Here is a 19,251-nt window from a genome sequence, read left to right on the forward strand (position 1 = left end):
CAGAGGGAGTATTATTAAAGAACAGGCTAGGGCAAAGCCAAGGCAATGACTATGGTGGCACATGCACCCATAGTTTTATTGATATTAACCATTTTACATGTAAAAATTTATGGAAATCAGCTAGGAAAGATGGTTTAATGTTGTCGTGCACCCGCTGATGTCTTGACTTCGTTACTCCTTTGTTATTTATTAAATTTTTGCACCCCCTAGAAAATCATTCTAGTTTCGCCCATGCTAAGGAAAACGTTGGTGCACAAAAAAGGAGCCACAACAATAACAGTTGTGATGTAATGCTGAAGTGTAAATTGTTTTAGGGAGTGGATCCAACAGGCCAGAGGTGAATGAGCTAATTAAACAACCCCAAGAAGACATAAAAACGAAGCACAAGAAGCATATTTTCTTAGGTTTAAAGCAATCAATAGTCTATTTCTAAACAATTAAAGATGATGTAAGATGAAATAGATTTATTTACTAAATCGGGATTCGAAGAAGACTCGAAGATCCGACATGGGAGCTATGAAAAATGTTTAAAACTAACCTCATCGGTTACATGAATACTTCAGCCTATTATTACCAAAATTTCAGTTTAATTTAATCTTGTAAATAATTTGTCTCGATTTTTGTTTTGTTCGATTCTACAGACATACGTTAATCTTTGCTTATTTCACTCCCCGATAACAATCGAAGTCTTAATAACAACCAAACAATTTCCCGCTGTTTTGATCTGTTTCTAACCAAACAATGACGATCATTTTGTCAATGTGTTCATCTACATTAGTCTCAACACAAACCATTTGGTCTTTACACATAAGCCCAAGAAAGCCCAACTAAAACGGTTGGGCCCATGTTTCGCCTTTCTTAAAAGGTGAGTTAAGTTTATATCCCGGGCTGGCGAGTCAAAATCACGTATAGGAGCACAATAAGGCGGTGAGTTTGACCGCACTGGATCATAGCGACTACCATCGTCAAAGCAAAAGGTTTTAAACGTTCTGTTTCAAATAATTTGACTTTTGAATTCTGTTTCGCATAGATCTCTTCCGCACAATAAAACGCCGTCATTTCACGGAGGAGGCAAAGATGAATCCTTTTCATCCTCTTTGTCTATTTGCATATGCGTCTACTGAATGGTACACTTGGAGGATTCACATGGGCGATCGGTAACCTGCTTGGATTAACTACTTCATGTCGAGGAATTGGTACTGATGAATTGTCAACAGATACATTTTTTTTTTGTAAACTAATTGTCAACAGATACATGAAATGAAGAAAAGGAATAAGGATTACATTAGGCTGCAGGTTGTATCAAGTATTGTTTCTCTCGTAGGAACGGTTGAATCAAGTATTAATGGAGAAAAGGAAAGAATCAAGATAAGGAATGGAGGTTATGAATTTGATGTACATAAATAGAAAGAAGGGAGGCAGCGTGGGACCTGGAATGTCAAGAAGAACGATACTGACTTCTGCAAAATGATAGTACGTGTCTAACTACAACGAACTCATAAAGATTTTTCAGAGTTTTATAGGCGTGTGCTTTACTTATATAGTTATATCGTTTCCTTTAGTTGGATGCATATGAAGCGAAAAAAACAAAAGTTAATAGGCTGAGAACACTAATCTAAGAGCATTACTTTCGATCCATGCAGGTAAGCTCTTTCTTCACACTAGGCTTAACTTCAATGTATTAACATGTTTATTCATAATCAAAGTTTCTTTGTAGGTTATGTTGCAGACTGATATGTGTGATCTTTTTTACAATGCCTCAGCTTTTTAGTTGTACCAGAACCAGAGATCCTTTCTCTTTTTTTTTTTATATCAAAATCTTAGAATCCTCATACTGTATGATCCCACTCTAGTATTTGCAGGGGCGAAGCCACGTTACGGACTGTAGTGGCACGTGTACCCACATATTTTTTTATATAAAAATTTTTACAGGCAAGGTTACTAAAGTTTCAGTTGTTCTGAAGGTAAAAACCAGCAAATGCCCCCATAATATCTTAAGTTCGAACCCTCCTTAACGCATGTTTATTTTTATGACCAATAATGCACCCACTCAATAATTCTTCTGGATTCGCCCCTGAGTATTTGTACAAATGAATCAAAGCTCAATGATATAAGCTTGGTTTTACAGCCATTGACAGAATTCACAAACCAAGACTTGAATCAAAGAACATGAGCGAATTGACCCGGTTCTCAATAATTACTTGTAAATTGTAGCAGAATTCATAGAATGAAGACTTAACTCTAGTGTTAAGAGTGTTCAGAATTTAAGGTTCATATAACACAAAATATCAAATCATTTTCTGTGTTAGATTTATCATACCAAACAAACATCGATATTTATATACTTGATGGAGTTCCTTAAAATATACTAGAAATTACACTATTTAAGACAAACTAGACCATGACCCGCCCGTTCGGGCGGGTGTTTATTTCATTTTTTAATTTTTTGGTTTATACGATTATTTTGTAATAGTTATTTGTAATATATTGAGTTTTTTTGTGTGTTTGTAATAACAATAAAATGTGTGGAAAATATTTTGTAATATATTAAGAAAGTTTAAAATGAACAATGATAGATTACATAAGAAATATATAAATCAACTTAGTTAAACAGTGATAGATTATATACAAAATAATTTTGTATTATATAAAGAAAGCTTGATCCGCACATCTGTGCAGATATTAATTTTTATTTTTTGTAAAAAAATATTATATTGTACGAATAATAGTCTATGTTTTTTGAATTTATTGAATAAAATAACTGTTTAATATGCAATTTAATAGTTTATATTTTATACTATTATTTATATAAAAATATACATAAAGTTCTGTATTTTTCGTATACGCAGGTTTACTAATGTAAATCAATTATTTCTTTGTTTTAATTATGTTATGTATTAAAGGTAGCCGAACATGGAAATACATATATTTGAGTTATGTATATCACCATATTATTAATATAAACCTCCACAGTAACAAAGAACATTTTTTTTTGAAAAGATATTCATTACATTTCTGTTATTATAAACATCTTATATTTTTAGAAAGTATTTTTCGTTTGAAAGCAATGGTAAACTGATTTGCCTAAATTAATATCATTGGATTTTTAAGGAAATTAAAAGAGATTTAAGAAATGATTTAATAAAATAGAAAAATATATAGATTGCTTAAATGTAGGGTTATTTAAATCATATAATAATAAGGAAACAACGAAACACGTTAGGAAAAACAATAATGATGGTTGTTATAAATCTGATCATTAATTAATATCGAATCATTTAATTAAAATAATTAAAATAAAATAAGGTTACAAAAAGTCACGTTTAATAATAGGTAGGTTAGTTTAGCATTAATATGTGGATGTCCAACTTTAAAATCCACCTAGAAAAAGTTGTAATGTTTCTGTTTTAATAAGATAGATGAAATAATGAATCGTGTCTTGACATGGGATGGAAATGATATATCTCATTAAAACCAATTAATGTGGAATGTACAAGTTCAATGAAAGCCTCCCTTTAACCCCTTTGTCTAAGTAATAAATGTTATTTTAGGTTTTTTATTTTATTTTAAAATAAGTGTTATTTTACGTTTTCAATATAATACTATACATTAAATATATTTTTACCTTGTTAAATAACCAATAGATTTTTATTTAAATTATTTTTATTTAATTAATCATACATTAAATAAAATATGTTATTATGTTAATATGTTATACAATTTTTTAATCTCCTTGACAAATGTCAAAGTGACTAGTGTAACCATAGCAAGTTCTTGTTCTCGTGGTTACGTGATGATAACTTCTTTTTGATTAAGCATATTTAGAGCATCTCCAACAAGAAACTTCATTTTAAGAGCCAATGATCTTCAAAATGAGGGTTTGAGGGTGGGTTACTCCAACAAGGATCCTCAAATTTATTTTTAGAATTTTATGTGATTTGCATTTCAGTCCCTAACTTTAATATAGATTAACTATCATCATTATATTTTTCATAGATAGATAGTACATACACACTGAAATTATAAACATAATATTTATAAATACAATTTATTATAACACAAAATTACATAAAATAATAATAAAACATAGATTAATTCATAAAAATATAGAAAAATACAAATTACTCATTATTGCCATTTCCATAGTATTCCCATATATACTCATTATTGCCATTTACAAAAATATAGAAAAATACAAATTACTCATTATTACTTGATCAAGGTAATAACTCATCTACAGCTACTACGGTTTCATCAAATGAGGAAATCCTTAGTTTCTTAAAGGAAAATGCAACAACTAGAGAAAAAAATTACGAGATGGCCCAATTGCGTATACAAAATCAAGCAAAGAAATTAGCATTAAAAGAAATAGATCAAGAAAATAAAATACTGCTAACGAGTTTAAGCTCTATCGATGATGCTAATACACGTGAGTTTATTCGATCTGAACAAGCAAGAATCATCCAGAAAAGAAGAGAGCAACAACAGTCTCCTAGTACACCAAATTTCTATGGACCATATTTTGGTGATCTTGGAGGCCCGGGATCAAATCTACCTGATTATTAATATCAGTGTATTGATTATAATTTGTGTAATATATATGTGTGTAATATTTATTGTAAAATATTTAGTCTTGTACTTTTGATCTTTAATTTGTAATATATTGTTAAATTTAATATAAATGTTCTGTGAAATAATAAATATCTTTTAAGTAATATTTTTTATTTATTTATTTTATTTTAATTTTAACATATTTTATATTTTATATATATATATATGTGTGTGTATATATATGTATATATATCTGTATATATAAGATATATTTAAAGATTTAAGTGAAATATAGTTACAAGGATGAAAGTAATAAAAAAATTAATATTAGTACAAATATATGTAAGTTACAAATTTATAAGGACTAAATTGAAAAGTAAATAGTGTTTTGAGGGCCTGAATAGTGGAACCTTAAATTTGAGGTTTCACTATTCAGGCCCTCAAAATTTAAGGATTTAAGGGTCTGTTGGAATGACAAAAACCTTAAAATTTGAGGATTTGAGGGTCTGTTGGAGATGCTCTTAATTGAGTATATTTTCCGTAATAAATGGATTCTGTTATACTAATTGCGTGATTACTGAAATTATTAAATCCAAATGGATCAAAGGCTTAAGATGAAAAGAGTTTCCTTTTTGATGAAATTGAGGAGTACGTAAAGTTTGGCGTCTCTTAAGGGATTTGATTATTTACCTCACATGCGCATATGAATGCAAACCGTCCCTAGACTGCATTAACGCGCGCTTCGTATTATAAAGTAATCTAACTATAGATTCTAAAGGAAATAATAAATTAATTATTTCTTAAAAACAACTGTACATGCATATAAAGAGTTTAACATATACACGCACAAAGAAACTACTATAACATATAATCAAGGAACAAATATTTTTTTTGGATGATACCAATTAAAATATTAAAAAGTTTTCCATGTAAAATGATTTACGGCAGTATTTCCCGGGTGGAAAAAAGATATACAATAAATGTCTTTTCTGAGAAAAATTGGAAAGTCAGGATATACAATAAATGTGTCGGTTAACAATGGTTTATTTCTTCTTTCGGCTAATTGAGTTTCTTAAATCGTTTGTTTAGAAGTAAATATTGTGGTTTGCTATATAAATGCTGAAACAAATAAATGTGCATAAATGAAATTCGATCTTATTATGAATCTTATCCTCCAACTCAATCCATGAAACCACTAAACCATACAAAAATTTTGATTAAATTTGGATGCATTATAAATAATCCGGTTACAATGATAAGAAATAAAATATCACCATGTAGTTACGTTTTCATGTGCAGAAGCAACCATGTCACCAAAGAAATAAGCAATATAGCTTGTTTGTATAATATAAAGTCAAACCCTTAGTTATTATATTGATAAAAGGCATTGTCATCAAACTTGTTACATGTAATATGCGTCTACGATTCACGTAGTCAATTCGTCTAACCTTAATATCAATATATATATATATATATATATATATCTATTCTTACCCCCGTTTACTCGGGAAAAGATCTGTATCTTTCCTTAATCATATATACACTTATTTTTCATTCTATATCATCTCCATATATCTCACATCTCATATCTTCTGTGATTCATCGATCATATAATAAACTTCTCAGTTCTCACATATCTCATAGCTTTTCTCTCTATCTATACAAACTAGCATACATCATGAATCAAGAACGCAATAACACAGCTCCAACACCAAAAGCTTCGTTATTATTGATGGAAGATAAACTATGCAAGAGAGGATCAGTCATTTCAAGAAACTCCTCGGTCGGAGTCTCTTCTAGAATCTTTTATTATTACCATCATCGGGGTCTCGACGGTGGTGTTCCTTTCAAGTGGGAGATGCAGCCAGGAACTCCGATCAATCCTCAGCCGGAAGAAATAGTTCCTCCGCTTACTCCTCCTCCGGCGCTTCTCGGCCGTAGCCTCACTAAACCCTCCTTCGGAGATTCTAATAAACATTCTCTCTTTCCAGCGAATCTTAAGCTTTGGAAATGGAAGCATCTTCGTAATAGATACTTCTCTAAATGGTCAAGCCAAAGCATGCTTAGTCAAGGTAATTAATCGTTACGTTTATTACACCTTTTATATATTACATGAATACTTCGCAAAGTATATAGTATATTGCTTTTATAATTAAGTGCAAGCCAAATATTTATTATCTTTTATTAAGTTTTAATTGATAGCAATATGAAAGGAATGTGGAAAACAAAAAAAAATCTTGTTAAACTGCGCAATCAGATCGAACTTGTGCAATGTTATGTATCTTTGTCAACTAATCTTGCAGAAGCAAGGAATATCATATGGTAAAATTGTATAACTGGTAAAAGTCTTAAGTTAATCATTTTTTTCTATTCTGTAAATCATAACTTATATATATTGTTACCAGTATACTGAATGTAATCCTCTCGTCATTCTAAAGCTCATACAAAATAATGTTTAAATATCTATAAATTGTATTTTACATAAATATTTGCATGTATGATCCTTATGTCAGACTATAAGAATGCTCGTCACGGTGATTCAAGCTCTTGTGGAGAATCGGAGAGAGTTGAGCTGTCTGAGGATTACAGGTCTATGAGCTCTTCTTCTTCTTCATCGTCATCTTCCTCAAAAGATCGAAGATTGGTAAAGGCATCACCACGTCAATGGTTTAGCGGTGGTTCACCTCGGAAATTAAAGAATATTCGTACCGGTATTCGTTAGAGTTCTTTTCTTGAATAATTCGTATTGTACCAAATTAGAAGTTAGATTTCAAGGATAAAAATGAAAAAGAAAATATAGATTGCGTTGGCAATATCAGACTATTGTATACCATTCTTATTATTTAGCATTAGTTTACTTTCAAATATTGATTTATTGTTAGTATTTGTTAATAGGCCTTTTTGGGTGTAAATGTTAAGATTATTAATAGGTTTATTTGACGGACAAAGTGATGAGTATTTTAACTTCCACGTAAACGGTGTAAATTTGTATCCAAGTTCAGTTAGTACTATTATAGTTCAGTAGTTTGTGACTTTGTTCGGTGTTATACTTTTTATTTTCTTTCTGAGATATATATGCCACTTTTAAGTTTTAATCGTTACATGTTACATGTTAACGTTTGTAAGTTTATTTAATCGTTATAGCATTGTTTAGTTTATAAGGATGAAAATAATGCGGTGTGCAGATTTATAAGGACAATATGATCCTATGACTGACTTTGAGATGAACCAGTGGAAATTGGGTATTTGAGTGTACATTCTGATTGTAGCATTTACATACGAGATGAAAATTGATATTTTATGTTTGTCACTGATCTTTTGCAATTACGAAATATCGTGGTTTTGAAAATATTTTAAAATTAAAGATAATTGTTGCATGAGTATGGGATCTTAAGAGCAGGGCTCTATTGCTGGTTTTTAAGTCAGTGTCTCTCTATGAATTATCAAAAAAAAAATGTATTACTTTAACGAAAACAAAAGAAATGAGAAAGAATAAAATTCGTTATTTATTTGAGTAAGTTTTAAAAACTCATTAGTTGCCTATATGTCATGAATGTTGTCAAAAGTTTTCATTTAATTAATCAATTTATATTTGAACTATCAGTACTTTATTTATAAGATATCATGAGAATATCTCCAGCCATGGAACTGCTCTAAGTTTATTCAGATCACCAGACACCACGAATATACATGTAGATGAGTTGAGTAATTTGTATCAATAATAGTTTCCCAATGTTGGAGAGAGATAGCAAATCTATTGGCACTGTAGCGATGGGCCACTCTTTATTTAGGCCCATATGAATTGGAGAGGTCAGATACTAAAATATCTTCATGTACTGCCTCTAGTCAGATAAGCTTATAATAAACCGGTTAGAATTAGAAATAGATCTTGCGATGCAATAACGACTAAATGTCGTGGGGCTCTGCTTCTATCAGCTCATGACTACTAACTATGGTATGGCGGACCAAACATAAAGGAGCCTGGAGCCGTCGGATAGACAGCCAACAAAAGACTTGCTCCAAACGAAATGAACAGAAGAAAACAAACGCCTATTTTATTGTCCAATAAGCAGCAAAAGGCAAAAGCGAATGCATTTATACAAATATTATCAAGGTCAAAAAAGACAAAACTGAACGTATCATGGGATTGCAAACAAGCGAACGTGTGGAATGATTTGATTAGCTTTTCGAAAGCCGACGCATTTTATATCCACTTTTTTATACACTTTTTATTTTGTTTATATCTCAAAGGATTTACATTCTTTGGAAAATTAAATTGCATGCTATGAAACCCGCTATGATTCAGGAACCGGTAGTAAGGTGCGTTTTAATAGCTCGGTTTGAATAAACTAGCTCCAGATATCTTCTTGAGAAAATATAGCTATGACGAAATAAAATTATAACATTCATGTATTGTAAATAAATTAACTAAATGTCTCGGCGCCGAACTCTTCGACGGCAAAATTTTCTTGTCCACTTTTTCTTCTTTTTCTTATATATTTTTAGAACTTTTTAATTTGCTTTCATCACACCTCGTATATTTTTTCTGCTAAAAACACCTCGTATTCCTACAACTATCGCAAGTTGGAACTGAAAACTGATCCCATTTTTTTGTCCTATTAGATAAGTAAAACTATAAGAAAAAGATGAAATGCACATCTTCATTAAGTACGCTGTGTTGTTTGATATCTTCATTCTTCAACATATCCCACATGATATCATGAAATCCAATATCTGAAAGATCGGTGTAATATTTACTATTGAGTAAACTGATATTACGTTAATGAAATTATGAAATAGAATCTCAAGCTCACTGATAAAAAAAAGCTGCATACACGCTTCGTCTATTTTACTACGTTTCCTTTTTATAACAATTGAAGTTGACATATAATACTTTTATTAGGGAACTTAACATTATAATTAATACAAAAACATTATAGATAATAGTATAGTAAGAGTCGCTTAGTGGGAAAGTAAACAACACCCAATCCGGGTTTTTAATGCCTCCACATTCGATCGATTCACCGTCATCTGCTTAGTTGGAAATGGAATATTGATCTAAGTAATTAGCTATACAATATTCATGTTGCTAAAAAATTATATAATAACCTTGTGCTTTCAGATTCTTTGACCGCACATTGTATAGATATTTCTTCCTTTTTGATAAACTACTACAGGGCTCGACCGCTTTCAGCGGAAAAGGTGGCATATACTAGTATGAGATAATAGAACAAAATAAGAGTGTATGATAATTGAACACGTGATGCACCGAATTCATGACGTGACCCTGGAGACCAAATACGTGCATATTTACATTTCAAACTATTTGATCAACGAGTTGAATTGTTGCAATTAGATAAACATATAAAAAAGTTTTTTTTGACCTCAAATAAACATATATAAAAGTTAAAGCATATATATGGGCACGGCCGATCCTGAAATTTTGAGAGCTTGTAGTAATGTCTATGTAAATTTTTTTTGTAAACTTGGAGGCCTAAATTATGATATTTTGTGAATTTAAATTATTATATAACATGTATATATTTTTTATTACAATATTTCTATTTTAAAATTTAAAATATTTTAAAAAATATTTTTTTTATCTATCCACAACTGCATGTAACCGTAAACGCTAACTGAAATCATCTTTTGAATTTAAGAAGTTTGAAACGGTTTAAAAGAATTTGTAGCAGTTTGTATAATTGTTTGGAAACGTTATCAACCGCTACCAACCGTAAAAACTGTGTTTGTGGGTAATAGCAGAAAAACCAGTCAATTTCTATATATGTAATTTTTTAAAAAATTCGAAAAGCATATTACAAATGTTTCACTTAGCATGGTTTTTGAAGATTATATGGGTTTATTACTTTATTATATCGCATACATACATGAAATGCGTCTAATGTATCTGCACCTGTCCAAAAAGAAAAATTTCAAAATGAAATCGTATCCTATGAATACATTATGATGTCATGATCTTACGCAATTTAATAATATAGTTAAAATATTTCACAAATGATATACAACAATAGAACATTTTTTTTTCACAAATGATATACAACAATAGAGCATATATAAAGGTTAATTGGTATAAATAATGTTGATGCGTAGAAACAATAATTGAAGGAAGATATAATTGTTAAAAACACGATAATGGAGCAGAATGAAGAGATAGACAATGGGATAATGCAGCATGCAGAAGACACGTGTGCACATAGTGGCTGACACGTGTGGGCGGCTACATGCAACCATGTGCGGGCACCAAAACATGTATATCTTCTTTTCTTTTCTTTTTTTCCCAAAACATATATATACGTAATTTAACTTAACAGGGTTTGGGCTGCTTGTATAATAGTACCAGTGAAGAAAAAAAACTTTAACAGGTTTAGCAGATCTCAAACTTCCTTTCGTGCTATCACTCGCGAATCTAACGCTATTTTTCTTGGCAAAAGTTCATTTTTCTACCCCAACATTTTGTGTCGTGTATTTTTATGCCCAAATAAAAGATAGATGTTAAATACGACTTAAAACTAAAAATTAGTTTGAATAGTAGACCTAAACTATGGTTCGTGTATATAAAATTTACCTTGACTAATATCTCATTAGTCAATCACTATCTTACACAAAACAACGGCTTCTATCGTGGAGAATATTTTAAAAAATTTACACTAGTTGGTAATCGGAACTCTGATCCCTCAAAACAGCTTTACTTACCACTCTATACAACGTCTATATTACTCTTTTGCTAGATTTATAAACATAAGTAAATTTTAGTCCGTACATTCTAAGGAATAATTTTTTCTTGCCTACAACTTTTATTAATAGAAATTCATTAATAATTTATGTACTTTAAGTTTTTACACTTTTACACATGTGATAAAAATAAAATGACATTTCATAAATTATTCAATGAAATTTTAGAATGACAGTTCTCAAATAATTATCTAATTTTAAATGTTAAAATCTATATTTAATAGTGATTATAACTTTTTTTAATAAAAACTTAAATTTTAAAATAATCAATGTACACAAATCTAAATAAGGTTATATAAAACTTAAAATACATATATTGTAGATGTAAAACTTAACTTAATTTTGGTTGCAATTTTATTTAATATAATTATAATTAATATCTATAATCTATGTATTTAAAGTTTTATATAATTTTATTTAGATTTGTGTACATTGGTTATTTTAAAATTTGAATTTTTATTTTTAAGAAAAAAATTATTAGCACTATTTAATATAGAATTTTAAATTTAAATATTTAAAATTACAAAAATATTTGAGAAATGTCATTTTAAATATTGATTGAATAATTAATGAAATGTTATTTTTTACCTTTTGTTACATGTGTAAGTGTAAATATAGGAAAAAAATAATTTCTCCCTTAGATTATACAAACCAAAATCTACTTATGTTTATAAATCTAATAAAAGAAGAATATAAACGTTGTAGTATAGTGGTAAGTAAAGCTGTGTTATTTCGGGGGATCAGAGTTCGGTTCCCAACTAGTTCATTTTTTTTAAAAATGTTTTTTATGATAAAATGACGTTGTTTTGTGTAAAATAACAGTTGACTAATGCGGTGTTAGTCAAAATAGATTTTATATACATGAATCATAGTTCAGATCTACAATTCAAATTATTTTTTAGTTTAGGTCATATTTAGCATTTATATTTTGTTAGATATAAAAAGGCACGATAGCAATGTTGGGATCAAAAAACATTTTTCCTTATTTTTCTTCTTTTTCTTTTTTTTTAATATAACACTATTTAGCACAAACATTTTGATAACACCATCTCTGATGATTTAACTTATAATAAAATTAGATACTGATTTAATTTAATAATATTCTATTTCATAATAAAAATAAAATAACAAAAATAAATAAATAAAATTATTTATAGGATTAACTTATTTTTACTCTGTTATATACTGGAAAACAGAGTTGATTTAGAGTTTATTTTACTCTAAATTCTATTTTAAATAAAATAGAATAAAGTTGGAAATACTCTAAAACCATATTCATGATTTACTTTTAGGGAATTTCAAATTTTACTCTTAAAAAATATAAAAAAATAAATATTTGTTTCTATTTTCTATTTCATAACAGAAGAAAAGTGAATATAATTTTCTATATAAATACAATAATTTATTTTAATTTATTTCTATATTTATTTTCACTCTAAAATAAAATATCACTGGAAAAAATAATTCTATCATAGAATATCTATTTGTGAAGAAAAAATAAAATAAAATGTCTAAGATCATTACCAATCTATTGCTTTGGATTTAAGTGTTACAACTGAAAAAAAATATTTCAATCTATTTTTATTTATTCTTCTAAAAATGATTTTTTTGTCCTTTTAAATATAGAGGTATAGCATGTTTCTATCATAAATTTCTTCTTTTTTTTCAAAATGATATTTAAAATTTTAAACTTTCATAATTGTAACTACAACAAATTTTTTTTTAAAAAAACTACAACAAATATTCATTAAAGAAACAAACTTTTCATAGAAATAGAAAATCATATTTTAATGTTTATAGTATTCCTTTTAAAGAATTATAGTTTAACAAAGCAATAATTTTAAAGAAAATTTGTAATAGTTAGAAGTAAATATGGATCATTTCTAACTCCCCTAAATGTAAGGTATTTGTTTTAAGATGAAAACGAATAGTTTGAACATAATACATTTGAAATAGTCACATTTTTATTTTAGAGGACAAAATAAAAACTACATTAAAAATAGTGACACTATAAATCTAATGGATGTAGCCGGCGAGGTTTAAAATCTGAATTCGCTTTTGATGATCAAAAATCCATACGGATTATAATGTCCAAAACATATGCGTTGTATGGCGACTAAACCTCTCGTTTTTTTGCTCATATTACTTTATGAGCATACTGTATGTGGATCATCACACCAAAAGTTGGGTGCGATTAGCAAAATATTTCCGAAGTAGTTTACTCCTCAATTAGATATACTCATATACGTATTACGATAGGAATACAACATCATCAAAAGGAAGAATCCAACATCATTACAAATAAAAAGATTAAACAAATTGTAATCAAAAGGATGGAAGTGGCGCCATAGCATTGATATGATTCAGTGTCCGTAAGACGCGCTGTGTTTCTCTTTTTCGCTTTAAGTAGATAAAATAATTTAGAAAAGAGATAAAAAATGAATAGTATTGGAGCGGTCAAAGAATGACAAAAAGATTAGAAACTCAGCCAAATTTGTAATAATTGGACACAGAACAAAGGTAACACATGTCATCTTTTGGACCATCACCAATTATTCCACCATCCTTGCATTAAATTTTTTGACCGATTTTTTAAACTTAACCAAGTAAAGGAAAATTTGATCATATATAACACAAAAACTATAATTAAGCTAATGACAATCAAAATTGCATACAATATATATTAATTGTCATTTCATCCCTATATCTGAGTTTGTGTGACGTTATTTTGTTTTTTTTTTCTTTTTATTAGCTACAATTATGTTTTCTTTTCTAGTTTAATAACTTTTATTTTTAACATAAGCTATGATACATGTATATCAAATATCACATATTTGTAAGATTTTTCTTTTAGTGAGAGAAAATGATAATTTTGCTCTTATTTTCATTTTCCTATACGGTTTATAAAACTACATTGCATTTTTCAAATTTTTACAATTTTAGAGTTTTACAACTGATTTTAATAGGTTATAGAATATGATAGATATTTTGCATAAATTAAGATTTAACACTCAAAATTTTTATTTTGCAAAAAAAAAAATTGTATTTCCGCCTAAACTAACCATACAACACTTCTTTATGATACATTTAAATTGTTTTTTTTAGTGCAAACTAACAGAGTAAACATAGTATTTGAAATTTAATTCCATAATTAGTTTACACTTTATTTCTATAAGAACAATATCAAACTAAAATAAATCAATTAAACTCAAATAAAATAGTTAAAATAAAACAAGTAACCGAGCTGATTAGATTTCAGATTATAAAAAAGCTATGTCAATGGTGATTCATCGGGATATCTAAGATCATGAGACACACAACTATTTAAGGATAATATACAAGACAATCTCGAACTTGGACAACAAGATTAGATAAATGCACCGTTATTTTACTCATTTATCAAGCAATCCTAATACATAAACTATTGGTTCGATTAAAGAACATGACAAGAATTATGATTTGATTCAATTGGTTCACGATTTGCCTTAACATCCGCTTTCATTGGCTATGGACAAATCGCCTATTTATGTTCTTTCTACCAATTAAAACACGTTTGATAGATATGTTTAACTTAGATTCAGATGCTAAATAACTAGTCTAACACAATCAATAAGTTCAGAAATAGACAGAGATATCAAAGCAATCATATTTGTATTTAACTCACTGATCCATGATCCCTAACATCCTAAACCTAACAATTGACTACTCAACCTTAAACAAAGAAACACAAAGATAATAGATGAAGAAAACATGATGACGAATTGCAGAAATAAATAAAATAGAGTTTAGAATTCTTTTCGAGAGTGTAGAGATTTTTTTCTTTTAAATTCCACAAAAATCTCAATAAATCTCTCTTTCTCTCAAAATCTCTCTATGTAAAAATAGTTTGGTCTAACAAAAATAATAAGAAAAATGGGTTTGCAGGTTTGTGACGGCCCATGAGCAAAAGGTTGATATGACAATAACAAAAAAATACAATTCGTAGAAAACATCTCCAAAATTAGTGTTGTTCAATTAGAATCATTTAGATTAGGATATCCCGATCTATTATTATTTTTGTATATATAATAGGATTTAGAATCAGATTCATTTTTATTTTTCCTAAAATAAATATTTTTATTTGTTCTCTATATATTTAGAGGAACAGATAGCAATTTCTATTTTTTTTTTTGAAGATTGCTATTATAGAAAATACATTGAACAAACTCAATTTTTATTATAAATGTTTTTTTTCTTTTGAAAATATAGCAAAATACATTAAAATGGTTTCAGTGAATCTCTTTTTAAAAAAAGTTTTTAGAAGTTAGTGAATCTTTTTAAAAATCTGGTTAATGTCTTTGTCAATTCATTGTTATTTTTGTTAGTTTAAGTTAAGCAATCATATTATCGAATGTGTCCATGTAATGTTATGCATAATCTAACTAATTTATCTTTGTTTTTTTTGCTTTCTGATTTTTTTTAAATTAAAATTTACTTTCATTTATCAATCAGAAAGAAAATTCAGGATCACAACGCTGATTACAAACTTTAATTGACCAAATTTTTTTAATTCAAACATAGCAAAATTAGTTCTGCTCGTCTGCGAAACCGACGCGTTCTGCTACCAAGCTCCGAAATCCTTAGAAATCAGTTTCCATTCTCAGCCGTTTATGTTAACCACTTGAATGTGGAGTTTACCACGTTTCCTCGGTTGCCAGCCTTCTCGTGACATCGCTAGAGTAGCCGGGTTTTGATAATCTCTTCAAGTTTCGCAATTTAAGTTGTCGATGAAGCGCTCGACACTAAGGGATAAGAGAGAAGATAGCAAACCTTGCGGGCTCTACCAGAACCACTCAAACCGCCTAATAATCAAGGATATGGACCGCCAAAGCCAAGGGACCACTCAGCTCATAACTAACGGGCAAAACCTCGGACAAAGCAGGTTGCAAATGCGACGTACCCTAGTTACAAACACTTCAAATCCTGCAAAAGAATAAGGGGATTAGTCTGCCAAGGAAGCTAAATAGACTTCTTGGCAATGGGAAAACTCATCACCACCCATGTCTCCTCGCGATCCATTACCGACTGACAAATCAAGGAAGCTAAACCGCAACCTGGTCCGAATTAGAGAACCTAATTTGATCATCTTTGCGCTGCAAAACTACTTCACGATGGAGCACGGAAAGGAGGAGAAACAGAGGACCGAAGAGGTCAAAACCACTCGCGAGAAAGTTTTGCAGTTTGAATCAGTACGAGAGACGAAACACACAAAGAGAGAGAAGCTTCACATGACGTCAAAATACCCTGCCATAAACGATAGATCCTCGCAAATCCCATAACCTTCAGACGCCAAACCTCAAAGCTACAACCACCAAACGACAACCGTAACCCTAAGCACGAACCGATGGAAACACCACTATCACTCTTAAGTAGAAGACAGACCCGACATCTACATGAGACACCAAGCGTCTACGAGAGATAGAGCTTCACACACTACTCCTCAACGAAGAAGGAACATCTTCGAATATAATAACAGATCCAAAACTAGGAAGAGAGATGTCACAAAACATGCGCCTCTATTGCGAAAGGAACCAAGTAGATCTACAAATTAAAACGAAGATCCGCCGGAGCCTTTACTATAAAAGTTGACTATGTTTGCCTCCACAGATCATCGCTGAAACTCCAGAATAATGGCCAATCACCGCGGCTCTAGACTTCCCCAGAACAGATCTAGAGAATTCCATGGCAGATACCCTTCCACAGCACCACGCAAGAAGACGACAAAGAAAAATAAGGCAAAACACAGCAAATATGAAAAAGGGAGAAGAGATGAGAACATCTCCGTCGACCACACGCTCAACCGACGGTCGCCGGTGAAACACGCCAAAAAAAAAAAGGAAATTGTAAGAAAGAAACATATAAAACTTCGATGAGCTCCAGAAACATATAAGGAAACCCTCTGTCACAAACATATAAACCAAATTTGGTGTCAAAATTATATTAAATTTTGTGTTTTGGTGTCAAAATTTTTTCTTCATCTCCAACCATGACACTAAATATTATACCAAAAGTAATATTATATATTATTTGATGTTTTCTATTCTAATAATTTTATTTATTATTTAAAATTGATAAATAATTGTTTTATCACACTTTGATATTATGTTTATTAAATTTTTGTTATTATATGTTATAAATTTATTTACATTTATATTTTTTTGGTTTAACAATATTATACATGTATTTATTTTATATAAAATACTATATTAAAAATTACAAAACACTAATTATGAAAAATACATAACAAAACAATATATTTATTTTAATAAAATTTGTATTAGTTAGTAATGCAGGTTTAACTATATTATAAAATTAAAAAAAAATTATTATAAAGTTTTGTGAATTTAATTGTATTAAATATAACTTAAATAAAAATTATAATCAATATTTTAAAATAAAATAAATGATAATAATCATTTAATGATTTCTTATTCAAAATAAAATAAAAAATATATATTTTTTATAACTTAAAAATGATAATAATAACTTAGTGATTTTTACTTGAAAATAAATTAAAAAATATTTTAATTTTGTAAAGATAATTTAAAAATATAAATAATACAATATTAGTTATAAATTTGAACTGATTAATAATAGTAATTGAAACAAATTTAAACTAATTAATAATAATTGAATTATACTATTCAATGTATATTTTTTATAACTTAAAAATGATAATAATAACTTAGTGATTTTTTACTTGAAAATAAATTAAAATATTTTAATTTTGTAAACATAATTTAAAAATATAAATAATACAATATTAGTTATAAATTTGAACTGATTAATAATAGTAATTGAAACAAATTTAAACTAATTAATAATAATTGAATTATACTATTCAATGAAATATAATAAAATATGTATATAAAATATTTGGTGTGATGAATAGTGTTATACTAAATTGGGGGTAATACTATTCACTCTACATCTAATTTGATGGGATTGTGTTATTTTTAGTGTTTTATTAAAGATAAAATTACACCAAATTTGGTATTTTGGTATCTCATTGGAGATGATGGCATGAGACCCTGTCAAATGTCACAACGGAAAGCTGCTCCAGATCTACATGAGAAAATATCTTTAGACTAATTTTACAGAAAATAAAATATCTCAAATTATTAAAACATTTAGCTAAGATTACGAGAAAATATCTTTACACTAATTTTACAGAAAATAAAATATCTCAAATTATTAAAACATTTAGCTAAGATTACTAATCCTCATCGATATAGTATTGGTCGAGGGTGATGAATTTATCAAAATTTTCATCAAACTACTAGTTTTGAAGTCGGTTGATAAAATCTCAATTAATTAACTTCTTGTTTTAAATTACTCGATTTGTAAAATCAGTTGAAAAAAAAATTACTCGATTTTTTTATGCGTGCACGATGAATGTCTGATCTTGACGAAGATATTTTTTCTATTTATAATGCTCCTTTTAAAAAAAATAACATCTGAATTTTATTTGGAAGTGATTCCCAACTTGCGTACAACTAAAAAAAAAAAAAAAAAAAAAACTTGCGTACAACTAAAAAAAGAAAAAAAAAACTTGCATACAACTTGAAAATACTATATATTTTCTTAAACATTCACCGTATGTGTACGTTAATACGTAGACCGTTCGTCCTTCCACGACACGAATTCTAAAGAAACACATAATAGAAATAAAATATGAAGACGGCTAAAATTGAAATTAAAAAGATGGAAAGAGACGTGAGATCAGTCGCCGCCCAGTTCATCCCATCAAAAGCTTCCACTTGCCCTTTTGCTGTCTTCCTCTCTCTGTCTTTGCCTCATTACTGTTTTCTTTCCATTATACTGTTTTTTCTTATAAACATTTTAATTCACCATTACATTATTTAGTTAATGTATAAGAAATGTGACACTGACTCTTCTAATTGCAGC

General features: G+C 28.9%; 1 protein-coding gene across 1 annotated transcript; it reads left to right on the top strand.

Annotated features, from left to right (window-relative positions):
• The first annotated feature begins 1,111 nt into the window (after nucleotides 1–1,111).
• On the top strand, nucleotides 1,112–7,364 carry LOC108837599 (uncharacterized). Its single transcript, XM_057004218.1, has 3 exons — nucleotides 1,112–1,196; nucleotides 6,066–6,623; nucleotides 7,065–7,364. Exons 1-3 carry the CDS (start codon nucleotides 1,112–1,114, stop codon nucleotides 7,271–7,273), a joined length of 852 nt encoding a protein of 283 aa, XP_056860198.1. The 3' UTR covers nucleotides 7,274–7,364.
• Nucleotides 7,365–19,251: the final 11,887 nt, after the last annotated feature.

This window comes from Raphanus sativus, chromosome 2 (assembly GCF_000801105.2).
Source record: "Raphanus sativus cultivar WK10039 chromosome 2, ASM80110v3, whole genome shotgun sequence".
Classification (NCBI taxonomy): Eukaryota; Viridiplantae; Streptophyta; class Magnoliopsida; order Brassicales; family Brassicaceae; genus Raphanus; species Raphanus sativus.

What these genes read in the sequence shown, in the direction of transcription:
- LOC108837599 (XM_057004218.1), top strand. Translation starts at nt 1,112, where the DNA reads ATGCGTCTACTGAATGGTACACTTGGAGGATTCACATGGGCGATCGGT. An exon ending in TACTTCATGTCGAGGAATTG is followed by an intron (nt 1,197 to 6,065) that starts GTACTGATGAAT and finishes ACTCGGGAAAAG; the next exon opens with ATCTGTATCTTTCCTTAATC. An exon ending in CCAAAGCATGCTTAGTCAAG is followed by an intron (nt 6,624 to 7,064) that starts GTAATTAATCGT and finishes TCCTTATGTCAG; the next exon opens with ACTATAAGAATGCTCGTCAC.